The sequence below is a fragment of the Acinonyx jubatus genome, chromosome E1 (assembly GCF_027475565.1).
Source record: "Acinonyx jubatus isolate Ajub_Pintada_27869175 chromosome E1, VMU_Ajub_asm_v1.0, whole genome shotgun sequence".
NCBI classification, from domain to species: Eukaryota; Metazoa; Chordata; class Mammalia; order Carnivora; family Felidae; genus Acinonyx; species Acinonyx jubatus.
In genome coordinates, this window is record NC_069397.1 from 54,451,784 (window position 1) to 54,477,346 (window position 25,563).

Below are 25,563 nucleotides of genomic sequence, written 5' to 3' on the forward strand. Positions count from 1 at the left end.
AGGGGTCTAGAAACCGAGATGTGGGGACCCCACTTGGGAAGCCCCCTTCCTTTTCGCCCTTCGCCCCTACTGGGACTCCCACGGTGACCTCCGCCCACGGCCAGAGTCGCCGACTCAAAGTCGCTGGTTAGAGCAATGGTGCCACCTAGCGGACCATGTCGGAGAGGCCCACGGTGGCTGTTGCAGGGACCCCAGCCTCCAGGAGGTGCTAATGACGGACCGGAGCGGCGCTTCAGCACCATCGTGGGCCGGACAGCTCCTCCCGCCCCCGGCCCTGGAAGCCCGGCTTCTGAGCCCCTCGGAAGGGACCCAATGGTAGACCGAGAAGGAACTCCGAACCTACCCAGACCGCATCTGACAGCCCACGATGGCCAGTCTACGAGGCTGGAATGCGAGAACCCACAACTCTCCCTTCTCTAAATCCTCCTTTCTTCCCTCCTTGTCCAGCCTGAGTGGTGGAGACTAAGCGTCCCAGGGCTAAGGAGGGGAAGATCACTCATTTATCCATACTACACTCTCAGACGCCGGGTTCCTCAATTTTTACTACAGAGGAGCCCAGGGCAGGGCTGGGGAGGAGAGGAGCTCCTACAAATCCAGAAACCTGCAATCTCTCTGTCCCCGGAATCGAGGCACAAGTTTATTGGCAACGGTAAGACAGTCAGGAAGGTGGGAACCCGGTTGGTTGAGCCCGCAGCGGAGTCAGGATCCGCGGGCGCTAGGGCCCTGCGGATATCAGGCGGTGGGCGGGCCGAGGGCGGTGCGCGCGCAGCCGCAGACCTCGGCCCGATGGAGCCCGAGCCCGCCGAGGTGGAGGTTCCCGCCGGGCGCGTGCTCAGGTGCGTTCTGGCTCGGGGAGGCGCGGGTCACGCGGAGAGGGCGTGGGGAAGGGGGACGGGAATCCGGGACGGGACCGGGCGGCCCTGACTGTGCGCCGCTGACCCCACGTCCCTTCCTTCCCCAGTGCCCGGGAGCTCCTCGCCGCCCGCTCGCGGTCCCAGAAGCTGCCTCCGCGCTCGCATGGGCCCAAGGACTTCCTCCCCGACGGCTCGGTGGCCCAGGCCGAGAGGCTGCGCCAGTGCCGCGAGGAGCTGTGGCAGCTGCTGGCGGAGGAGCGCGTGGAGCGCCTGTAAGGGGGACGGGCCGGGGCGGGGCCGGGGCAGGCGGGGCGGCCGGACCGCGTAGACTTCGCGGGTGGACTGAGACCGACTCCTCCCTACTCTTCGCTAGGGGCAGTTTGGTGGCTGCCGAGTGGAGACCGGAAGAGGGCTTCGTGGAATTGAAGTCTCCAGCGGTGAGCTGCCGGGCTCAGGGAGAGAGACCTGCCTTCTCTGCCTTTCTGGCTCCTTTGTGACATTTGCTCTGGGTCCTACACAGGGTAAATTCTGGCAGACCATGGGCTTCTCAGAGCAGGGCCGGCAGCGGCTTCACCCCGAAGAGGCCTTATATCTGCTGGAGTGTGTGAGTGGGGCCCCTGGGGGGTGAGGGAGGGTTGGGACCAAGGAACCGAAAGGACATGTTTTTATTGGAGAAAAAGTGTAGATGCAGAGGAGTATTCAAGAAGCTTGTAACCTGAATTCCAGAGCCGGAGACAAGAATACCGTGTAGAGAGCAGGGATTCCAGTCCAAAGCAGTGGTGCTGCCCTCCTTTCCCAGTTGGCCATATTCTTGCTGTGTGATGCTGGGGGCGGGGAGGGGAGAGGGAGCCCATATATCCCAGCCTGGAAGTTGCCCCACTGGGTGTGCCACCACAGCCACAAGGTGAGCTGTTGACCCCACTTCCAGGGCTCCATCCAGCTTTTCCACCAAGACCTGCCACTGTCTATTCAGGAGGCCTACCAGCTACTGCTGACTGAGGACACCATGACTTTCCTGCAATACCAGGTATCTGCCACCCTCTCCCAGGAGAGGAGTCACCCATCCACCAAGTCAGTGAGGATTTGTAAGTATCCATGAGGTTCTAGACAGGACAGGCGAGGGCTCTGCTCTCATGATGCTTGCATCCTAGTGGCAATGGGTGACAAGTGAGCAAATCAACTGAATGATTTGACTTCACAGAACCAAAGGCTAGGAAGAAGACAGAGCAGGATAACAACCCAAGGCTAGAGACAAATGTGGACATCACGAGCACATGGATGGTGTTTAAAACCACAGGGCTGTATGGGAGTGTAGCCAGAGTAGAGAGCTGTCTGAGACCTGGAGCACTCTGGTGTGAGGAGATGGGGTGTGGGGGCGGGGGGGGGGGAGATAGAGAACCAGAAACAGGGACTGAGGAGTGTCTGACAGCCCAGGAGAAAAACCAGGAGGGGTGGTATCATAGAGGCCGAGAGAAGGACAAAGTGGGTGGCTGTGTTGAAGGCTGCTGAGAGATCAAGTAGGATGGGGGCACTCCTGTATACATCTCTCTGATGCGGGCATTAGAACACAAGGATGGACATGGGGTTCTTTACCAAAAACCACTCCTACTGTACCCCTGTCTGTGGAGGTGTAGGGCTGAGTGGCAGGGGTGGGGGGTGGGCTGTTTACCACCTTTGCCACCTTCTTGTTCCCGTTGTAGTCAGGAGCTTCACTCTGGACAGCTCTGGTATCATAACGTTCTAGGGTGTGGTTCTTTTTCTGCTTCATCAGCTATTGTTTTTTGGGGATTCCACACTTAAATCAAGAAAGTGCTAAATGTTATTTGTGCCCAGAGTAAGGTAAGCAAGAGACAGGAATTCAGAGACTGAGACCTTTGTTTGGGGAGGGTGTGTATAATGGAGTATGGTCCAACCCATGCCAGGGTTTGGAATCGGGGTGTGCAGGAGGGGCAGGGGAGGGGGGTGGGGAATGGCTCCCGATTGGAGGAACCATTTGGTGTTTTCAAAAGTGGATGTCTGATCTTTACTTTTTCTCTTTGAGGTCTTCAGCCACCTGAAGAGACTGGGCTATGTGGTTCGACGATTCCAACCAAGGTAAATCCCGATCCCATCTTCCTCCCGTTTGTTCTAATCCTGGGACCTGGTAGACAAGCCCCAAAGTGGAAAATGGCCTCTCCTTGGCTGGAGACATGGGCTCTGTTGGAAATGCTGTATTGAGAGGCGTGTTGGGACAAATCTGGGTCATTTCAGCTTATCCCGGGCTATCACATTGAGCCCCATCTTCAGCCTGTTCGCTCCACAGGTAACAAGTGAACACTTGCAGCTCATGATAGGTCCCTGGCATGTAGCTGTAGCACTAGAGCAGTGCCTTAATCGGGGTGCGAGCACACTTGATGAGGGCGTGCCTGAATGAAGGACCAAGTGAGGAATTAACAGTTGAGCTGGGTCTCACATACCTTTTGCCAAGTTAGATGTTCTTTCTTTCTGGGGCCTCTAAAGATCATTGCCTTAGTAGCCCAGCATTGCTAAGAGTTATAGAGATGATCAGCCTTAGAGTGGAAACTGGTACAGCCTTCACTGGTTCACAGTACATCGCGAAAGCTCTGGGACAGCCATGTCCTTTCGTTCCTGAAAGTGGGATATATCCTAAGGAAATAGTCACAGATGTGTGCATAAGTTCACCTGTGAGAATGTTCAGTCATTTGACAATACTTGTTGATCGCTTGCTGGGTGCGAGGCCCCGGCTCATTGCTGAAGAACAGCAAAATCACTGCCCCCACAGAATTTGCATTTAGCGGGGACCTTACATGAAGCATCATCACTTTGCAAAATGGTGAACTTGGAAACATCCTGTGAATTCGACTGGGAAGGCATGGTCACACAAATTATAGTTTATCCTTTAGAGCGGCACTGTTCTGGTAGAACTTTCTACGGTGATAAAAACAGTCTATGTCTATGCCATCCAATATATGTGGCTTTGCAACTGTGGGACTGAATTTCTGTCTAATTTTCATGGTAAATTTAACCTTAATGGCTCCTTGTGCCTAGTGGTGGGTACCATTTGACAGTGGAGTCTTAGCGCCATAAAAAATCATGGCAGGGAAGAATGCTATAGTGGTAAGGGGCCGTGTCTGTAATATATATTCTTAAGTATAAAAAAGACTAAATAGCAGTATCTTAGTACAATGTCATTTTTTGTAGAAAAAAACATATGGAGACAGTATGTGTGTTACAGGGGTATCTGTGGTTTTGTTCATTTTTATTTTTCTGTATTTTCCAAGTTTTCTAGTTCTCTTGATTTTTCTCACCAGTGATTAATTATTTATTGCTGGCTCTGCAGGAGCCCGGGTTCCAGTAAGTCTCTGTTCAGAGGTGCCATTGGTGAGACCCAGAGGCCTGGGCAAAGATGCATGGGCAGGCCCCTGTGATTGCCCCCATTCAGGGCCTTTGCCCTGGCATGTGGCTTTGACCCTGGCCCACCGACTTGTTCCTCTGGGCCAGTCCCTCACAGGTTCCACTGGGAACTCCAAAGTGAGGAAGTCGATCTGTTGCCTACCCAATTCTCAACCCCACAGCTCCATCCTGTCCCCTTATGAGAGACAGCTGAACTTGGATGGCAGTGCCCTGTGCTTGGAGGATCGGAATGGCAAGAGGAAGAGGAGGAGCTCCAGCTCTCGGTAATGCTCCCCATGTGGCCACACACACCCCCAGGGAGTTCTGGGGAGCGGAGCTGTTGAGGGAATGCTCATTTTAGGAACCCTGGAGAATGCATTGTCTTAAGAGCTGGGTTTGGGCGGCTCCCTTGTAGGACCCTGGAGGCAGTAGGCGTGCGTGGGACGTGTGCACTTCAGCAATCAGGAGCAGATGTGCTGGATTTCCTCCCCACGTCCCTCAGGTCCATTAATAAGAAGGCCAAGGCCCTGGAGAATCCCCTACAGGGGGTGGATGAGACAACTGAGAGCCTGACAACCTCCAGCCCACCTCCCTGCAACCAGAACAGCCGATGCCCAGAGGAGAAACCTCAAGAGTCAAGCCCTGTAAAGGGTCCAACGGGTCCCTCTCTGCTTTTGGGAGCCCTGGAGCCCTGGCCTGGCCTGGCCAACAAGGGGGGTGGGTGCAGCCAGCAGAGTGGCAAAGTAGAGAATGGGGTCAAGGGGGTTCGTAAGCCACGCTGGAACTTTGAGCAGATTTCCTTCCCCAACATGGCTTCAGACAGCCGCCACACCCTCCTGCTGGCCCCAGCCCCAGAGCTGCTCCCGGCGAACGTCGCTGGGCGGGAGACAGATGCTGAATCCTGGTGCCAGAAGCTGAACCAAAGGAAGGAGAAGCTCTCCAGGCGAGAACGGGAGCAACAAGCAGAGGCCCAACGCTTCCGGGAAGATGTAAACGCAGATCCCGAGGTGCAGTGCTGCTCCAGCTGGCAGGAGTACAAGCAGCTGCTGCAGCGGAGGCACCTGCAGAAGAGCCAGAGCCGCCCCGCACACCTGTGGGACCAGCCGGTCCACCCCTTGCTGAGTCCTGGCCAGGCAGACTCCCCAGGTACCCCCTTACCCTGCCATAGCCCCACAGGCCCCTGGCAGCTGAGGCATCCTAATGCGTTGAAAGGGGGTATGGATTGACCATGACTAATTGAGGCTTAAGAAAGATGGGACCGAGAGAGCTGTCAGTGGAGTGGAACCCACAAGGACAGTCTGTTCTGGAAAGCAGCAAAAGGACCCACATGGGAAGGTTTGGAAATGGCAAGTCTGTGTCCGGGGAGAGGCCAGGAGGAATGAAAACTACAACTAGAGCCTTAAAAATAATAAGATGCACGTGGATGGCTCTGCCCCCAGCTAGCTGTGGTCCCCTGTTCTCCCAGCTCTGTTAGAGGAGAACAAGGAGGTGCCATCTTGGCCAAATAAAAGGAAGGTTTACTGTGTATACCCTGCACGTTTAAGGACAGGGAACTGAGCACTGGGTGTTGTATGTAAGTGATGAATGACTAAATTCTACTCCTGAAGCCAATATTACACTATATGTTAATGAACTAGAATTTAAATAAAAATTTGAAGGAAAAAAATAGGGAACTGACAGGGCAACAACGATATTAACAGATTCAGGAGACTGTGATCTTTAATAAGAACATGGGAGATTCCAAGTAACTAGATTAGGTTTGCCAGATGAGTTCAATTTGACTTTCAGATAAACAGCTAACTTTTTTTAGTATAAGTATATTGCAAATATTGCATGAGACATACTTATAATTAAAAAAAAAATCTAAGTCCGGCAATCGTAAACTAGATGGCAGATTCAGAAATGTCAGAGTCTGTGGATGGTGGACTTCTCTCCCCAACACGTTGTTTTCTTTTTTTTTTTAATGGCTATTTATTTATTTAGAAAGAGAGAGAGAGAAAATGTGTGCAAGCAGGGGAGGGGCAGAGAGAGAGAGAGATACAGAATCTGAAGCAGGCTCCAGGCTCTGAGCTGTCAGCACAGAGCCCAATGTGGGGCTCAAGGTCATGAACCGCGATATCATGACCTGAGCTGAAGTCAGACGTTTAACCAACTGAGCCACCCAGGCGCCCCTCCAACATCTTATTTTGACCTTATGTCCTTACAGCCACAGTGCTTCAACATATCTCTGTGCTGCAGACCACACACCTCGCCGATGGAGGTACATGGTGAGTTTCCAGGTAGTGCCTGTCTCCATAGCACCTGGGCTGCCAGCAGGAGTTGGCAGCTGGGATTTGACTCCTAAAGTTGGGCATGAGCTGGGGGATCATTCCAGCTTAGCCTGGCTGATATTCTAGGGGAGAGGGAGGGATGAGTGGCAAGAGGTAGATTTAGCCCGAGGGTTGAGATAGGCAGCTGAGCCTCCCTCTGCCTAAGTGGCACCTCACAGCAGGACCTCAGTTCCCCCTGGAGGAGGCCTCTTCCTGGAACTGGAGGAGGAAAAGCATGGCATGGAAAGGAAAGGGGGAGGAGTAGGAGATTCCCTGTTTCTTAAGGTTTCTCACTCCGTCTTCAGGTTGCTAGAGAAGTCTGGAGGCTTAGAGATCAGCTTTGACATTTACCAGGCTGATGCTGTGGCCACATTCCGAAAGAATAACCCTGGCAAGCCCTACGCCCGGATGTGCATTAGTGGGTATGAGACCATTGAGCCCTACCCTCAGGTTATTGCCAGTTCTCTTGTAAACCAAGTGGACGTCCTCTCCATGTCCCTGGGCAGTCTGGCAATCTGAAAGAAACCAGAGGTCCAGAGAGCCGTGACTGACCCAGGGCCACACAGCCAGTTAGTACTACAGGAACTGGAGCTTTCCCAAATCCTCAGCCCTTATTCCTGGCGTTTTTGGTAGTCTCTCTCCTGTGCCAGTGTAGTGCAGGGCTCACCCAGTCAGAGGGATATGAATCACAGAGGGATTCACAGGCTAAGAGTGGTGAGAACCTTACTTTTCCTAGCCCCCTCATCCACCCAAGGCCCTGGGTTGCTCTTGGAGAACTTACCAGAGCTATGCAGTTTGCAGACAGGAGACTCCAGCGCCAGACTTCTTGTACCCCCAACTCCTGTCTTACCATCTCCCTTCCCTGGCAGCCTCAGAGGGCTGGGTCTCAAAGCTTATGGTTGCCTATGTCTCTGTCTCAGTCTGACTTTATCCCTACAGATTTGATGAGCCAGTTCCAGATCTCTGTACCCTCAAGCGGTTGTCCTACCAGAGTGGGGACGTTCCTCTGATCTTTGCCCTGGTGGATCATGGAGACATCTCCTTCTACAGCTTCAGGGACTTCACGTTGCCCAGGGATCTGGAACACTGATCACACCGCTCTGGCAGGGCTTGGGACCTGCCCTGGGGAACCTGGACTGTCTACTCTCAGGGACCATCTCAGCTGCCTCCTAGACCCAGACTCTGACCTGTAGCTTCAGGAGCTAGTCTGGGCCTTGGCCCTGGGTGTCTGATGCTTGCAGGAGAAAGATGCCATGCCCCCTACCTGGCTTCCATAGCCCCATGCCTGAGATCGCTGCCTTGCAGTGATCCCCTTGGAACTCAGGACTAGATTTCAGAGACCCAGCGGGGTGGGGCAGAAGAGAGGACTCTGTGCCTTTAAATGAGAGGGTGCCTGCTTCGTGCGATAAAGCCAAAGCCATTAAAAAATATATCCATTTTCTGCTGTGACTGGAGATAGTGAACAAGTCCCCAGCCCGATCCTGAGAGTGCAGAACAACACTCCCTCTCCCTCCATCGTGTGGTCCGTGGGAGCTATCCCCCAAGGCTTTCACCTCTGCTTTGCAGACCCACAGACAGCGAGGCCTTCTCTGGTGCAGAAGGAAAGAGAAATACTGGGGAGGGCAAGAACGCGACCCCGCACCTTTGTCAGGGCCTGCAACCAGGGGACGGGAAGTCACAGACCTAGTCTTTTCGGCTTACTGCATGGCAGTCCGTAGAGGGAGGCTGGCCTCGATGGGGCCTTCCCTGAATGCAGCAGAATCTGGGCAGAAGGGCGGTGGAGAGGCACCATGTCCGTGTGGCTTGAACCCTGGCGGCTTCGAGTCGTGCTGTGTGTGGAGCCTGCTATTCGTGTCCCCGGCCTCCGCGCCCCTTCTGTTCGCCCTTCTTCGCTCCAACCCGCTCGCCCTTTGTGCTAAAAACTCTGGTCAATGTTGCTGTCTGTCCCTTGGGGCATCGGACACCTTCCTGCCTCAGCAGCGACTCAGAAGACGGGGGTCCAGGGTTGGGGCCCGCTCCGAGAGGAGGCGCCTCGCGGCGACACCCCAGTCCCCGGGGCCACCACGCTCTAGGGCCCCGAAAGCTGGCCTTCTGTCCGCGGGTCACCGGCTCTGAGTGGGCTGGGAGTTCTCGGGAAGAGCCGGCCTGGCTATGCCCCTCCCACAGCCGCTTAGGGCCGGCCTGGGGGAGGGACGGTTCCCTTCTGCGGTCCCGCCTGGGAGGTGGCTAGGACAGCGGCGCGTCCCAGGGACTATTTCCTCCTCCCGGACGCGGCAGGACACTGGGCGCGGCGTGCGTCGTGAGTTCAGGTGAACGCAGGTGAGGCCGGGGGGCGGGCCGGCAACGCCTCGTGCATATTCACGCGGGCCGCGGTCCCGCCCCCCGCCTTCCCCCGGGACGTGGATTGGCCAGAGAGCGGCCACCGCCCGCCTCCCGAGGGCGCCCTCGCTGCACTCCCGCCCCGTCGGCGCAGAAATGCAGGGGGCGGGGCCAGTCCCGGGGGCGGGCCGCTGGGGCCCGGCGCTCGCGGCCCCGCAAGCCCTCCCGGCTCACCCTTTATGTAAATAGTAGCGGCTCCGCCCCCTGCTCGCCGCGCCGGAGGTGAGCAGGAAGGAGACGGCCGCCCAGCAGCCCGTGGGCCGGCGGCGGAGTGAGCGGAGCCGGCGGCGGGAGCCGTGGGACGCCGAGGCCTCGGGCGGGGGCCGGCCTGGGGCTCCAGGTGAGGCGCGGGCCCGAAGCACCTAGCCGGGTCCGCCCCCTCGGGGCGCCCTCCACTCGGGGCGGGAAGGTTGGGGAGGGCCGGGACCCCTGGTTTCACGGAGCGGGGCGGGGAGAGCTGTACAGGTCCGCTCGCCCTGGATCCCGTGGCTCCGTTCGTCTGGGAGAAAGACACCTGTAGGAATTGCGGCTGGAAACTTTTTTCTGCCTGATCCGCGTGCGTTTCCACGATTTGAGCTTCGGAATTGCCCAGTAGCGTTGGCTTGGGGAAACGGGGAAACAAGTGCCCGTCAGGGCTGTGAGTGCAGGAGGTCACCGCCGGCGGGGGTGGGATCCCCGGGCCTTGGGCCCCACGTGCAAGGCGCCTGGCCCAGGAGGCCGGCGACGCGCGTCTCAGGTAGCCCTCTGTCTTCGAGCAGCGGCCGGAGCACGTTACCTCGGCGGCTTAGTCCCTGCCCCTGCCATCTGGGCCCACTCCCGGCCGACTCTTTGTGCCTCCTAATCCCCGGACGCAGGAAGCCCGCGGGAGGGACTTCGGTCTCTGGGCCTTTCTCCGCGTCTGGCGGCTTTGGACACCTTTAAGGGAACGTTTGGAGATCCAGTAGGTTTTCCACAACGACGCGGGTGGGGTTGCGTTGCGATACGTCGGGACTTGGTGAGGAGTGAAAAATATGGTCTTGCCAAAGCATGCAAAGTGTGCTCTCGGTTTGCCCCCGCTGGACACTTTGTACACACGCGCAGCTTTGGCAGTGAGAACTGACTAACCAGGAGAACGTGGCGTGGCCCCCTCAGGCTCTCACCTGAGATACGAGGAGCTTTGGGTGAGGCGGTGGGCCTTGGACTCCGGGCCCCTTCCCGTGGGGATCATGTGCCAGATGCAGGGCGTCTGAACCGGGGCTCTTGGGCTCTTGGGATCTTACGCAGAGTTTACAACTCAAGGTCCTGTCAGGCCGCAGAGGGGATTGTGAACAGGGAGGGGAGCTGGGAGGGAATGAATGTCAGGGATACGGGAACCCCCAGGTGGGAAGAATGAAGAGGTAGTCTAGAATAGCTGTGGCCCAACCCGGGGTCACAAGGGCTTTCCAGGAAGACAGTCTGTTGTCTATGTGAGATGAGGCATTGGGAAGGGTCCTCGGACACATGGTCCCACTTCTTTATCTTATCTGGTTTTCTTAAGTGATCTGCCCACAGTGCTTACCTATGGCAGTCAAGACTCTAACCCAGCTCTGGGGGCTCTGACCGCTGCTCACTCCTCTTCTCCAAAGTTAGACTAGGCCAATCTCTGTGGGGGCCGATGGACAGTGTTTCCAGTGTCTGAGGTCAGCCTGCTTCCCTACTGTTCCTTGAGTCAATGGAGTGTCCCCTTTGGTGGCAAAATAATATAATTTCAATAACTTCATAATTTAGCACTTAGGAACTTTTGAATACAATGGCATTAAAAGAATAAAAAGGCCCGTAATCCCAGATGAACGGTTAGTTTAAAAAATTAAAAAGGCGGTAGGAGCCTGGGACACCTGGATGGCTGAGTCGGTTAAGCGTCCGACTTCAGTTCAGGTCATGATCTCGCAGTCAGTGGGTTCAAGCCCCACATTGGAATCTGTGCTGACAGCTCACAGCCTGGAGCCTGCTTCAGATTCTGTGTCTCCCTCTCTCTCTGCTCCTCCCCCTCTTGTGCTCTGTCTCTCAAAAATGAATAAACGCTAAACAAAAAATTTAAAAAACAAAAGGCAGTAGGAGCCCATTGTGGGGAAAGTAAAACGTTTTAGAAAGTGTAAAATAGGGGCGCCTGGGTGGCTCAGTCGGTTAAGCAGCCGACTTCGGCTCAGGTCATGATCTCGCGGTCCGTGAGTTTGAGCCCCGTGTCGGGCTCTGTGCTGACCGCTCAGAGCCTGGAGCCTGTTTCGGATTCTGTGTCTCCCTCTCTCTGACCCTCCCCCGTTCATGCTCTGTCTCTCTCTGTCTCAAAAATAAATAAACGGTAAAAAAAATTTTTTTTTAATTAAAAAAAAAGTGTAAAATAGTCTACGGACATACCACCCTGAACGCGCCCGATCTTGTCTTATCTCAGAAAGTGTAAGATAAGAGGCATAACTCCCTCTTGCCTGACAGTCTTTTTCCTTAAACATGGTGTTAAGTTTTAGTGTCTTTCTGGACAGCAGGTGTAGTTTTGGATCATGCCTTGCTGATTTCTTGCTACGTATACATAATCTTGGCTCAGTCACTTAACCATGCCAAGCCCCAGCGAGCCTTGTTGACAGGAGAATGAAAAAAATGTCACGAACACGCGTGGCCTGGTTTATAGCAGGCATGGGGGTGTGTGTGAGCTGCTTAAATTCCCCCATAAAGCATAAAAAGCGTCACCTGTGGGCCTCCAGGCAGACTCCTGAGCCTTTTGGACATGCTTGATGAGTTGTGAGGGAATTTGGCTTCTTTGTCCAGACGTCAGCTGAGAAGCCCTGATTTTTTTTTAAATATTTTATTTTATTTCTTTAAATTTTCTTTTAACATTTATTCATTTTTGAGAGACAGGGAGGGGCAGAGAGAGAGGAAGACACAGAATCCGGAGCAGGCTCCAGGCTCTGAGCTGTCAGTACAGACCCCAACACAGGGCCCGAACCCATGAACCATGAGATCATGATGTGAGCCAAAGTCAGACGCTTAGCCACCCAGGCGCCCCAAGAGGTCCTGATTTTTGAAAGCCTCTGGAAGTCAGAACTTTTAAAAAGCAAATATTGTTCCTTGAAACTAGGGAGGCAGAGGGAGAGGACAGTGGCCTCTTCTAACTTTTCACCTTGCGTTTCTGTGGCCCTTGGTACTTCCCCCTGCTCCCTGGAAAAGCCAGAAGTGAGGCATGGTAGCCAGACCCCAGCTGGGGGCCTTTCCTGGGAGGAAGAGGGTATACAATCTAATCTTTTTGCTCAGCAGAGGGCTTGGCTGTATGCTTTTATACCCCGTTGGAGGTGGAGGGGGATCAATCACATTCTTGTGTTGCTCTGTTGTCCTTAAGGAGCTTTAACTCCATGGTGCTTTCTTTCAACTTCGTTTAGGAAAGGGGTGTCCTTCTGGCTCCTGGCCCCAAGTCTCTGTGTCTGTCCCCAACTCCCACCCCCCCCTCCAATTCCCTCCCCCCCCCCCCCCCCCCATAGAGGAGGTGGTACCTGGAGCTAGAAAGTGTGGAGCTTCTACAAACAGTCTGTAACACGCCCCCACCCTCCTATCCCGTCTGCATCAAGCATACCGGGCAAGTCTCTGGAAACCTGTGGGGTTCCCCAGCCTTCCTGGTCCTTCCAGAAGTGTGAGGGGCAGCTGTTGAGACACCTGAGTGGAGGCCCAAGAGGCCCATGGTCCCTGCTCCTGGGTTGGCTGCTGTGAGCAGCACTGGCCGCCTGGACTTCCTTCTAAGTACTCAGCACCGAGAAGCCTTCTTATCTCACCCAGGCGATATCACAATCAGGGCTCCTCCTGGGTCGAGGCGTGCCAGGTCTGTTTGGCAACTTTGTTTTCCCCTTCCCAGGAGCAGTCTTCAGGGAGAAGGAGGGTATGGGGCAGGAGAGAGGGGTGTCCCCAGGGGGGCCATCGGTACTGCTTGCTCTTTTGCACTCCTCCAGCTTTGGCTCCCAGGGTTCCCCGGGACACCCTCCCTTCCCTGTGCCCTGGCACCATGGGGCTCTGCTCAGCTCCCTTTGAGGTGACCTTCCTTCCCCGCCCTGCCTCTCAGAGGAAACTGGTACTTTGGAGAGTCACCCTACTCCTTCCCCTTCCCAGGAACCACAGTGAATTCTTGAGCTAGGAGAGGCTCCTCTGGGCGTGGGGACAGGGAAGCTGCTAGGTACCTGACTCTACCCTTAAGGAATTCAGCAGAGACTAGAGCCTTCTCCCAAGACACCTGACTCAGTGTTCCCAGGGTTTGATGAGAGGGACATCTGGGCACAGGACTACTTGATTCTAGCAAATAATATTATTCTTGGAGCCTCCTTACGGGGTGTCTTGGAGCCTTGGTCTGAGGCAGGGCCCACAAAGGTATCTCTAGCAGGGTGCCAAGCGTGATGTCTACATGACCCTGGCCTTGGCCCAGAGACTTGAGAACAGGGTGGGGAAGTTCCCTGAGGGACCCTGTGGGACCCAGTACTCCTTGGGGTCAGTGGTTCCCAACTAGAGAAGACCTTTGCCTTGTTGATCTCTATTCAGTCCTAGCTGTTTACTCATTCAGGTAATAAGTATCTACTGGTGCCTCTATGTGCCCAGAGTGGTTTAGACACCAGCCATTAACCTTACACAAAACAGAGATCTCTGCCATCCCAGGACTCACGTTGTAAAGGGTGGGGAGCGTGAGTGACAGAAAACGAGCATAAGTAATAAAGTAAGTGTTAAAAGTTGATTCGAATTATTTAGAATAAGAACAAAAGTAGGGGATTGGGACCACTGGGGTGGGGGGTGGGTTGCAACTTGGAGAGGTGGCGAGGGCGCCCGTTTGAGCACAGACTTGCAGGAGGTGAGGGAGTTCTTCAAATAACACCGGAGCGTCTTCCACGGCGGGCACTGAGCACTGGGGATCCAGCCATGGACAGGACAGGCGTTGTCCCTTTCTCCTGGAGCCGACCTCTCTTGGAACCTCCTTGGGTCAGCTGTTCAAGGTTTGAGGCAAGCAGGAGGCTGTGGAATGGGGCCTGAGAGGATGAGGCAGGCCACCTCCCACCCCAGAATGGCTTTCCTCCTCAGGCTTGGCCAACTCCAGTCTGTCACTTCCTTGGAGAAAGTCTGATGTTGGGTTGCAGAAAGGGACTGAGGCCTCCAGAATGGGGATGTGTTCAGGGAATGCATGCATTTCGACTTCCCACCCCATCCTCCGGGAGGGAAACCCTCTAGGAGGAGCCCTGGGTGCGGCAGGAAGGCCCTCCCAGGATTGTGGGATTGGCCTGTGGCTCCTTAGGATGGGGTTGGGGGTTGCGACTGCTCTGGGCCCAGCCGGGGAGGCTCTGGCCACTGACCCACGTTGTCCCATCCAGGCTTTGCCCTGCTCGAGGGGCCTGAACTTGGCAGACAGAGGGTGGTGCAGTCAGGTTGGAGCTCAGATTGGGGCTGGTACTCTCACTAACTGCTTGGGTTTGATATCTCTCCGAATGGGTTATTCCATAAGTGATAGAGTTACATGAGATGATGCAGGTGGAGTGCTTCCGATGGTATCTGGCCACGGTTTGGGTCTCGATCCTTGTTATTACCTAACACCAGCAGTGACAACCCTCTGGTTTCTGTCCCCTCTCTGGGTGTTCTCCTTAGTCCCACCTCCCACCTAGCCCCACGCCCTTTCAGCCAAGGTGTGGTTGCTAAGCTGCTGGCCAGGGCACTGTCTGGTGCCTCTGGGAGATTGGGTTTCCCTGGGCAACACGGACGCCGGCAAAGCAGCCTTGGGTATCTCAGTTGGCACAGACAACTGCCCCAGTCGGTGAGAGCCCTGCTCCACCGCTCCCCTTGGTAGGAGGTTTACTCACACCCGGCAGACGCAGACGGAAGGACACAGCCACATGCAGGCCTCACACAGGATGTCGTTGTCGCCCTCGTGGGGAAGGAAGGGTAGCCTCTGCAGCAGCAGGGGGCTGTGGGGAGCGCAGACAAAGGGGAAAGGAGAGGAGAGCTTGGGACTCCAGCTCATGCTGTTTGTGCTCCTGGAGATGGGGAACTCAGCCAGGTGCTGAGTGTGGCTACCGGGGCCTTCTTTCCCTCGGGCCTAGGTGTCCAGAGCCCTGCCCCTGGGCATAGCGTCTCCTGGCAGATCACTGGAGCTGACCAGGCTGTTGAGGGACCTTCTCGGGTCCCATCTCACACGTTTGTGACAGACGGGCTTAGCTTGGCCAAGCCTCTGCCTCTGGGCAATCGGCACCTGTGTGGGGTGAGCAGTCTGGGCTGGGACCCCCTTTTTCCTCCCTGCGAGCACAATCAGATCTGCTTAGAGATAGGGGCCAAGATAAGCCTGCCCCATTCGGTTATTTTGTCTCTGCCTCTCCTGGTCTCTTTACTGAGGTCCTGAGATGCAGGGTTCATATGCATCTCAACGGTGGCGTCTCCCCCAAGGATGGAAAGGGAAGCCGGGGTGTGAACTTGCCAAAGAGACCACTCTCCTGTCTTTTCTAGGGTGTGCATCAGGTGTGGGGAGACCAGTCCTGGCCTCTGGCATGTTTCATGGCCGGTGGCAGTGTTGGGTGATTTGAGCAGCAGGAAGGGAAGGAAGGGAATCACCAGGTCAGCTGCCCACAGGGAACTCACAGGCTGGTTCCACACATGAGGCAGAGACCTGTGTGGAAAATGGGTAAGAATCAACCCCCGCCCCCCAACACACATGGCTCAGCCATCAGTCAGCAAGCTTCACATGGCCCAGCCCCAAAGCCTGAGTGCCCGCACCCAATGGAACAGGGGGCAGAGCCAGGAGGGATGCTTGGAGTTTAGTGCCGTCAAGGACAGAGAGGGCGACAGGCAGGAACTGACACTGAGGCTGGGCAGTCTTTAGGAGTTCAGGGGATGGAGGTGTTTCTCCTTACAAAGCCCCCTCTCCGGGGTTATGCTCTGGCCATGTGGCGGCCCTGTGCAGGGAGCCAGGAGGACACTCAGAGCTTCTTACACGTCTCCAGTGACTGCCTCAGTCTCTTCTTGGCCTCCCCATTGGGCGTGGCCTGTAAAGTAGTAACGTCCTTCACCCCCAGGTCCCGGGACCCAGAAGCCCAAGGTCATCCAGCTGGTCCCACCCGCCTCTCTCTTCTCCCCTGTTCAGGTTAACATGGCTGGAGAGGAGCCCAGCCCCCAAGAGAGCAGGAGTGATCCCACCAATGGCACTGAGTGCCTCCTGTGAGCTTAGGGGCCCCCTCATACCTGACCACTCTCTGGGCCTTCGCCCCTTCTCACATGTGATCCTCTTAACTGCCCTGCCTGGGAGGCAGATAAACCAAAAGAAGAAAAAAAATCTCCACTAATCCCATAACCCTGCCAGTGTGTTGTCTACTTACGTAAACATTTTTAAGAGTCTACCTGGCTCTCGGGTACATCGTGTGCATGTTTCCATGTCCACTGTCTTCTGCCCCTTACTGACTATACGCCTTCCATCGTGGTGCTGAGCACACTTCACCCGCTCCCCGTTGTCAGCCCCTTAGGTGGCTCCTGATTTTCCCTGATAGCTTAATGACCAGCACAAGGCTGGGGAGAACATTCGAGGAGCTAAATGGGTGCCCTTGTCCGTGGTGTTCTAGGGATCGTTTTAGCATAACGTGTGGTCAAGCCTTCAGGGCGGAGGGGGAGAATGGTCAAGATGGGTTCAGAAAACGCTTTTTAGATGATTTTTGATGTGTTGCATGAGGGACACGAAGGTTATTTCAGATGAAAGCACACATGGAGACCATAGTGGATGGAGCTTGGGGTGGGGGGCTGAGCAGATGGGTTGGCCAACACAGGGTCACGTGGGGTGGGGGAGGGCAGACCAAGGCAGACCCTGCCCAGGACTGTCAGCCGGCTCCCAGTGAGCTAGGACTGAGACTCTCCTTGGTGGCCCGCCAGGCCCCCCTTTCTGACCCACTTCATCTCTCCTGTTGCTGGTACTCAGCCCCTGTGCTTGTCTTCATCCTCCTGGAAGATGCAAGCTTGTTCCGTTCCCCTGACACGCCCTGCACCTTACCACGGCTGACCACTTCCTATCATTCAGGTCTGGGTGGAGACGTTTCCACCTCTGCTCGTTCAATTTAGCAGGGGCGCTGCAGTGAAAAAGAGGGCAGAAGTCCTGAGTGAGAATGAGAAGGCTCATCCTTGTGGAGGGCTGCCCGGATAACAAACAAGATTAGTAGGGAGACTGTTTTACTGTGACCAGTGCTAAGGAGCAAAGCAAAGCTGGGAAGAGAATGTCCAAAAGGGACATTTAAGTAGAGGGGAGGGAGCGGGTGGGCTATGGGCTATCTGGAGGAAAAGCATCCCATGGCAGAAGGAACAGCAAACCCACGGACCCAGATGCGGGAACATTCACTGAGTCCTTCCAACCACCACACCCTGGTCACTCTGTCTTGTCCCCTTCCTTCGTTTCCTTGTTGGCCCTGCTCTCTATCTGAAACTGTCCCGCTGACTGATTTGTGAACTTGTGAGTCATCACGGTCTCCCCTGCAAAGATATCAACTTGGTGACATAAAGGATCATGTCTGTCTTTGTCACTGTTGTGTCCCCAGCCCTAGGACAATGCCTGCTCCCTGCCAGCAGACCGGTGCATCCCCCTTTGCAGATGAGCTCGCTGGGCCTGGAGAAGCTACCTTGGGAGGCCACCCAGCTTGGAGGGGCTAAGCTATGGTGGTTGAGCCCTGGCTGTTGGTACCAAGCCCTGGCTCTTTCCCTTACGCACCTCCCCACCCCCCGTTTCCTGCCACCCAGGAGTGGGCTGAGTAGGTAGGGTCTGTTCCCATACCATGAAGCTCCAGGTCTGGGTTCCTGAAGCTTCTCTCTGGAGAACCCGCTAATCGGGGGTGAGGGGAGCTGAGGGTTTGCCTGGAGGTGTAAATCCAGCCAGTCCCAGACCTGTTCCCTTTCAAGAAGGGGTGCACTTTTTATGCCTTGACCTGGGCAGTTATTTCTGTGTTGGGAGCAACATTGAGGGGTTGGCTGGAGTGAGGAACAGACGTGGCTGTTGGTCTTGGTCCTGGCTCCCCCCGCCTCACCTACCCCCTTCCTTGAGGTCCCAGCCCACTGTGGAGCAGGTGGCACCTCGCCAGCACCTCACAAGCAGCGACCAGGCCCCAAGCCCCCGCCTGCATGGTTGGCTCTGAGCTGAAGGCACGTGGGAGTGTGTGTGTCTGCATGTGGCCGTGCCTTTTAATTGCAGGGATGTAATTAGGCACCCTCTGTCCATCCTTCCCTGCCTCCCAGAGTCCTTAGATTTGGAGTGCGCCAGACCTGGGGGCAAATCCAAGTTTTGCTGGTTTCTCCTCAGCGCCCTTGAAGCTCCCCACCCTCTGTGGTCTTCATTCCCTTGTCTGCCAAGTGGAGATATTCCACTCAACTTCAGGGGGGCTCGTGGAGGGTGAACAAACATCCGGAATGAGGTTTAGGTGTACCTTGTACAGAAGTGCAAAGGAAAGGAAGGGTCAGGACATGTACCGACATGCCACTGTGCCTACGAGTAGTGGGATTTTGGGAGGATTTTCTCCTCTGGGTTGTTTTTTGTTGTTGTTGTTTTGTTTTGTTTTACAGTGAGCAGGGATTACTTGAGCGAACTGTTTAAAAAGTAATAAAAATAACACGTAGGAGTCTGGTATAGCGCCTGGTATGCAGCAGATGTTCTGAGGGGCATTTGGGTGGATGGCATGGCAACCATCTCCCACCAGTCTCCACATCCTGTCTGCCTCCCTCCTCCCTGCACCTCGTCCCCCTGGGTCTGTGCCGTGTCACCCTCGAGCCTGTGTGGGTCCTTGGCACAGATGGCCCTGTGCCCCCTGGTCCTGACCCCACAGCCGGCATGGATCCTTCAGGGCAGAGCCCAGAGCAGCCTCCCCCTGGAGTCTACAGGCCCCTCTCCTCCTCCAGGGCACCGCTCCCAGCTTCCTCTGGCTTCTGACCCAGTGACCTAGGCCCAGGCGGGAGAGCGGACGCCCCCAGGAGCCCGGAGCGGAGCTGCTGCTGATTTATGAGCTTGTGCCGCCCTCCCCCACAGCTGGAATGCGGGGCCGAGGCTCAGCTGTTTGTCCGGGAGGCCCAGCAGTGTTTTCACGCTTGGTCCCTAGAGCCTCCAGGACTTACCTGTGTTTTTTCCCTGACCTGCTCTGGGCCTCGGGTCCCGTGGGCACCTGGCAGTTTCCCGGCTACCTGCAGTGCCCCATTCTGCCCTGGCTTCCCCAAAATGTGAAAAGGCCCAAACCTCTCACATCCACCCCACCCCCTCCTGCAAGTGGCGGTCTTTGTGGTGCCCCCAGAAGGTGATGGCCCTCGGGGGGGGGCTGGTCTTTACCTGATCCCAGCCGGGGTGGTGTTTGTGTGTCTATGCCAAGTGGGGTGACCCCTCCCAGCATAGCCAGCCCTTGGTTGCTCTGCCAGAAGACCACCACCGCTGCCCCCCTCTGCCAAGCACTTGCCTTGGAGGGAGCCCCCAGTCTTGGACCACACAGGGTCCTTTCATATGCAAAGCCCTGGCCTGATGGGTAATTTTTGTCACCTCCTGAGAAGCCAGAAACTAAAGGTCTCAGATCCTTCAGATCCTTCAGGTCTCAGATCCTTCTTTTCCCAGTCTGGGCCGGGGGCTTTTCCCAGTCAGATCCCCCAGTCTGGGCCAGGGGCTGCCCTCAACCCACACCCTGGCCTGGTGCCCCCTGGCAGGGCAACTCACTCCACATGCTACACTGGCCTATCTTTATCTGCACCTCCTCCGGTGCGGGAGCCAGGTCTTCTTAGTCTCTTTATAGTGTCCGAGTAGGCCTGAGCCCCTGTGTTCCCGAGGACGGGCCTTGGTGTCCTGTGGTCAGTGGGAGGCCGTGCTACTGGAAGCCGGAAACTGAAAAGATGATCCTTCTCCCTTCCCCCAAGGATGATCCAGAAATAGTTGCGCTCGGATTGGGAATGCATTCTACATTCGGATGGCTTGGGCCGATGGGTTTGGGGCCTTGAGCTGGTTTCTTTATTGGGAACAGATTTCTTCTGATAAGGCTCCACTTAGGCCCATGGGAAAGGGAGTCATGGTGCACCCCATTAGAGCCCAGGGGAGCTGGGACCGGGATGGCCAGAGATGGGGGGCGGGAGGCATGCAGCCGGGAAGCCCAGGGCAAGGGCTGCGGCTTCCGAAACCCCAGTGGCCTCTGACTGTGTGCCCTGCAAGTCACCCACTCAGGCTCCTGCCAGTTGTGGTGGGAGAGGCTTCCCTGCGGTCAGCAGGAAGGGTCTGCCCGGGGGGTGCTGGCCCCCAGAGATAGCTGCCGGGCCTCTCTCCTGCCCCTGTTTGGGTTCTGGTCTGGGAGCCCTGGTGGACAGCCTTTGTATTTCTGCCTCCCAACTGGCTCTCGTGAGAGAGGCTTGGGAAGTTTCCCTTTCTGTTTAGCTGGGCTTTTATGGTTTTTCAGAAAACAGGTTAACAATTAAGCTAATTAACCTCAGGGCCTCCACTCCTATAAAGCCAGGTGAAATGGCTTCCTCCCCCAGCTTCTCCCGCTGGCTTTATAAGGCCACAGGTGGCCAGGAGCAAACGTTAGAGCTTCAACCAGCCCCGGACCTCCAGGTATAGAAGTCCCTGAGGTCCCTCGACTGTACTTTGCAGATGGAGCGAGGGTGCGCAGGAGGGTCGACGGGGAAGCCGCTGTGGGCCCGGGGAGAGGGGCTGGGCCCGGCCAAGCTGGGGCCTGGGAGCCAGGATGGGCACTAGGGCCAGGGCTGTGCGTCTGCCTCACCCTGGTGATCAGCGGCTCCTCCTTTTTCTCTAGGAGGCTGCACACCAGGCACGATGAGACGGTTCCTGAGGCCAGGACATGACCCTGCGAGGGAGAGGCTCAAGCGGGACCTTTTCCAGTTTAACAAGGTAAGGGGAAGTGGGAGAGGCGGCCAGGTGTTTATGGCAGGCACCATATTGTCCACCCTCCACGGGCTGGGGCACTCAGCTTGCCTTTACCTGGATTAAGGTACTTCAGTTGGTGCTGCCTGCAGTCCCCCTTGGGAATCTGACTCTGGAAGTGGGGTCCAATTGGCAGGCTTTCCTGGGAAAGGGCAGTGGGATGCCCAGGCATCAGGACTCCCTGTCCCGAGTGCCCTTGGCTGTGTGACCTCTGCAAATCACCCTGCTTCGTCTAGCCTTAGTTTCCCCACCTATAAAATAAGGATAAAACAACCTCTCTCCTCACGGTGCTGTTGAGGATGCTTAGGGACAAGAAAGGTGAAAGGAGGCTGAACCCTGCAAGGTGTAACTATGTTCCCGTGATGCCAGGTCCCTTGGGCACTGACCACAGGCTGTGGCTGTCCCCTTTCTCCTCACGTTGCCCCCAGAGGAAAATGCAGCTGTCCCTATAGGCCCAACGCAACAGCTCCTTGTGGCAGCTCTAGGCCTGGGTGAGCAGGGAGAGGCGCCTGGGACAATGTGCCACAGCTGGCATTTGGCTGCCCCAACCCCAAACCTGCTGCTCCTGAGGTCCCAGAAGCTCCCCCAGGGCCTCCCCAGGGTGGCTGGTGCCTGAGAAGGCCAGAGCTGCCCTGTAAACAGGAGGAGCACAACGTGGTTTATTAGCTCTGCAGCCACCTAGCAATCTGCTCCTGTTTCGGGGTAATTAGCCTCTCTTATGTCTGCTTTGATCTGGGCCCGTGGCCTGCGTGCCTGAGCTTCCCTCTGCCCCACCAGGTGGACTGCAGGAAGCGGAGGACCATGGTGCTCTGCTCCTCAGGGGTGCCGGGACCCCTCTGGGACGTGTTGATGGACGGGGCTTCAAATCTCACTTGGCCACTTAGCACTTGGGTGACCCTGTGCCTGTCACCCACGTCGTAGACATGTTACAAGGATTATATGGAGTTAAACAGTTTGTGGTCCAGGAACACTAGCTGCTGTCTGTCTTCAGAGGCTGCCTCCCAGGGAGAGAGAGTTCCCAGGGGCTTGTTTGAGGCTGGTGGCAGTCCCCACGTGTCCTGCCATTTTCCTCTGATTTTCTTGACCTGTGGCAGGTGTCATGATGGAGCTTTGCTGTGAGGCCACCCCCCTGTGGGATGAGGGCTTCCCTAAACGAGCACCTCCTCCCACTGTCAGAAGGAAGCTGTGGGCAGGATTTTGGGGCCGTGGGAAACGGGGTACAGGTGTTGGGAATGTGGGATCTCGGGGCCCCTGGGGGCCTGCCACCCTTGGTTCGAAGGAAGTAACCCGTGAGTTGGGGGGGGGGGGGTCTCAGAACATCAGCACCCACCTCGGGGCTTGGGTGACCTATGTATGCCTCCATTGCCCCTGATGATACTGAGAGATCTCACACCCCAAAAAGGTGGCCAATTCTAGTAGAAACCGGACAGACAGGCTCAGCAGAGGGAGGAACCCCTGCCCCAAGTTCCAACTGTGTGTTGGGGTGGGGCTGGGGCAGAGAAATCATCTCCCCCCCCCTCCCCCCCACCAGTGCCCCACAACTGGTGGCCTTCAAACTTGGCTGCCCCATCCCCTAGGCCTGGCTGGGGAGAGGGAGAGAGGAGGCTCCTTGAATCCCTTCCTCCTTCCATTCACTTGCTAGAAACCTGCACTGAGCACTACTGCCCAGGGCTGGGGCTGTGGGGATCTCAGATAACATCTTTGCCCTCCAGGACTTTTATAGTTTGGAAAGAGGAAAGGAGCTGATGGTCTGAAAGAAATTCCACTTCCTGGGACTAGAAGAGGAAGGGGGGTGTGGGCTGGTTTAGTCTTATCTAGCCACTGAGTGACCCTGAAGGGTTGGGAATGGGGGATGAGGCCAGATCCTGGAATATTTGGAAGCCTGGGTGGTCCCACCCATGCCAGCCACTCCCCGGCCCCAGGCTTCCCTGGAGTCAGCTTGAGGGAGCCTGGAACCTGGGAATCTAGGGCCCAACACACCATAGCTGTGGTGGGTTTTTAGCAGGACAGTGAGCAATCCCATTTACAGTTTAGAAAATAACTTTTTTTTTTTTTTTTTTTCTCAGAAGAGCATTGCAGTGATTGGATGAGGCCTGGGCCGTTGGAGGAGGGAGGGGGCACAGGTGTGAATAGAACAGGGCTTCTCAACCTCCTCCCTCTTGACATTTGGGGCTGGCTATGTGGTGAGAACAGTTTAGCAGCATGCCTGGCCCTGCTCTCCCAAGATGTACAGCCAGAAATGTCTCCAGACACTGCCCAGTGGCCCCTAGCTGAGGACCGCTGGATTAGAGAACTATTTAGGGCATGAGGCCTGGTGCTCAATGGGGGTGTAGGAGTAAGGGGGGCAGGGAAGGGCGGTGGGTGCCCAGTGTGACTGTGGGGGTGCCATCCCGGGCGGTTAATGGTGCCAGGCACTGGGGTGGGGAGCCCAGGAGAGGTGAGGAGCAGGTTAAGGGAAAGTGATACGTTTAATTTGGACAGAATAACAACGGTTATCCATTTATTGAGAGGCAGTTTGGTCCAGGGGTTAGTGGTGCCAGCCCCAGAATTGAGTGTCAAGGTTCACCAGGTGGGTGACCTTGGGCAACTCACTCATCTGTCCAGGGGAGACGACAGGAGCTACCCCAGAGAGTTGGTGGGAAGGTTAAATGAGTTAAGGTCTAAGTTGCAAGGCTGTGCGTGGCTGGTGGCTAGGGATTCAGAGCACAGCCCTATGGGCCTTCTCTGGCCCGAGACTGAGTTTGGGGAACCTTGGAAGCCTCGGGTGTCCGCACACAAGGGGATGGATACACAGAGCTGGAGTTCTGAGCCTTGGGTGGCCCGTCAGTGCAGGTCTTATTAACACGGAGGTGAGGGGCCCTCTGAAGGGTGCCTATGGCTGGTGCAGCAAGCAGTGTGCAGACCAGACTGGTGGTCTCTGGGAAGGAGCTGTGCCTGTAGATGGACTCTCTGAACCCTCAGCCAACCAGCTAAGGGGCTGGGTGGTTCCGTGGTTAGGGGCAGGGAGGCTGGAGCCAGATGGCCCGAGTCTAGATGCCAGCTATGCCGCTTTCTCACTAAGTCACTGCAGACACGTACGTTACTTACCCTCTCGGCTCCTCAATTTCCTCATCTATAAAGCGGGCATCGTAATAGTCTCTACATCCAGGTTGGCACGCTAAGCAAGTTAAATGGCTTTGAATGGTGCCTGGTACACAGTTGGTGCCTCACCCCATCCTCATGACCGGTGCCTCACAGCTGGTGGCGTTCCCATTCTGCAGGTGAGAAAACTGAGGCCTCTAGGGTTTGCACAGCCTGAGTATATGGCAAGTGGTAGCGCCGGCTGGGAACAAGGTCCCCCCGGTTCCATCTACCTACCAGCTGGCCCCTGAGGGTGGCGGCCTCACCTCCCAAGCCTCAGTTTCTTTCCCCTTGACCTAGTCTTCTGAGCCATCGAGGACAAGATGAGGGGACTGTGGAGCCTGCTGGACATGTCAGTGGGGAGGAAGTGATGCCAAGGGGACAGAAACTTCATGCCATAGTGAAACTCCTTCCTTGGAAATCACTTGAGGCCTCTCCCTCCCCTGGTGAAACCAGCCGTTGATAACGGCTCTGCGCCCTTCCTGCCCAGCCCGCCCACACTCCCCCCACCCCCAGGCCCTGAACAAACAGTGTGTTCCTGACCGGCTGCCCCTGTCCAGGACCAGGTTGTTTTGTCTTGGCTTTTTTGTGGCTGGGCCCCTGGTGTCAGGTGACAGCCACACAGGGAGGGCCAGGTTGCTGCCACCGCCAGGAATCTGAGCTGACCACACCCAGTACAGGGCAGTGCCACCCAGCCCAGCGGCTGGGCGTGACCCCTCTGGCCCTAGACAGCCCTCCTTCCAGCCCCCCAGCAAGATCCTAGGCCCTGGATCTTGGCCAGCGTCCTCCCTCACTGAGGACAAGATGAAGGGCCCCCACTGTCTCTGACCAACAGCCTTTGCTCTCTCCCTTCCGAGAACTTGAAATGGGGTCCTGGAGCCAGCAAGAGACAGACGGGGCTTTCTTCCTCGCACTAGGCTAATGTTGCAGTTTGGCGGCTCCTACAAATCTCTCCTTTCCCAACTGCTGTCAAAAGAGTTCATTGTTCTCTCCTCCCTTGGCAGAGGTCACCTGAGCCAGGTAGCAGGATAGGGGCAGGGCCAGGTAGGCTGGATGCTGAGCTCAGGAGGTAGGGGAGGCTGGCATCAGTGGCTGTCAGGCTTTGGGGCAACCTCCCAGCTTGAATTTGAGCTGGAGGCCTCTGCTGTCCTAGGCTGAGGCCCCTTCCCACCCCTTGTCCTGGGTGGAGGGATGATTCAGGGCTGCTGTGTGCCTTGGCAGTCCCACAGCAGGGCACCCCTGGGGCTGAGTCCACTTCCTGTGCCCCGCATCGACCTTGTACTCTGCTGGGGGGCTGCGTCTTTAAAAGCTGTCAGAAGTTGGGGGATGGGACAGCCAAGGAAAGGGGAGGCCAGGCTGCTCTGGGTTTCTAGCTCCTCCCTAACTGACCTCTGTCCTCTCCCCAAATCCAAACCCCCTCTTTCCCCATTCCCAACAAGACCCCCAGGCCTCTTGGAACGGGTCTGGGGCCACACCTCCTCCCCCTGCCTGCACTCAGGTTTGCAGCCTCCTTTGGGGATTTGTGGGCTTTATTTGCATGTTTGCCTCTCTTCCCCACCCCTCCGCAGACCTGGGGAATCCCCTGTCCCCACACTAATTACATTTGAACCTACTCTCT

General features: G+C 56.2%; 2 protein-coding genes across 9 annotated transcripts in view; both read left to right on the forward strand.

The window, feature by feature from the left end:
* Positions 1 to 699: 699 nt before the first annotated feature.
* TSEN54 (tRNA splicing endonuclease subunit 54) lies at positions 700 to 8,005 on the forward strand. The gene is made up of 11 exons (XM_027052366.2): positions 700 to 836; positions 962 to 1,126; positions 1,228 to 1,291; positions 1,375 to 1,458; positions 1,783 to 1,881; positions 2,896 to 2,948; positions 4,430 to 4,531; positions 4,750 to 5,393; positions 6,454 to 6,514; positions 6,862 to 6,978; positions 7,496 to 8,005. The coding sequence occupies exons 1-11, from the start codon at positions 787 to 789 to the stop codon at positions 7,644 to 7,646; spliced, it is 1,590 nt and encodes a 529-aa protein (XP_026908167.1). The 5' UTR covers positions 700 to 786; the 3' UTR covers positions 7,647 to 8,005.
* A 1,059-nt stretch (positions 8,006 to 9,064) lies between these two features.
* LLGL2 (LLGL scribble cell polarity complex component 2) overlaps positions 9,065 to 25,563 on the forward strand; it is a 34,689-nt gene continuing 18,190 nt past the window's right edge. Inside the window, exons 1-2 of one of the 8 annotated variants that reach the window (XM_027052363.2) lie at positions 9,065 to 9,275; positions 20,698 to 20,792. In XM_027052363.2, the coding sequence (XP_026908164.2) occupies positions 20,718 to 20,792 (75 nt within the window). In that variant the 5' untranslated portion in view covers positions 9,065 to 9,275; positions 20,698 to 20,717. Of the gene's footprint in view, positions 9,276 to 20,372; positions 20,496 to 20,697; positions 20,793 to 25,563 lie in introns of those variants that run through there. The other 7 variants (XM_027052364.2, XM_053212289.1, XM_027052362.2 and 4 more) reach the window with 7 other exon arrangements.

Coding starts and splice junctions, on each gene's coding strand:
- TSEN54 (XM_027052366.2), top strand. CDS start 787: ATGGAGCCCGAGCCCGCCGAGGTGGAGGTTCCCGCCGGGCGCGTGCTC. Junction 4,532..4,749: donor AGGAGGAGCTCCAGCTCTCG/GTAATGCTCCCC, acceptor CACGTCCCTCAG/GTCCATTAATAAGAAGGCCA. Junction 6,979..7,495: donor GCCCGGATGTGCATTAGTGG/GTATGAGACCAT, acceptor TTATCCCTACAG/ATTTGATGAGCCAGTTCCAG.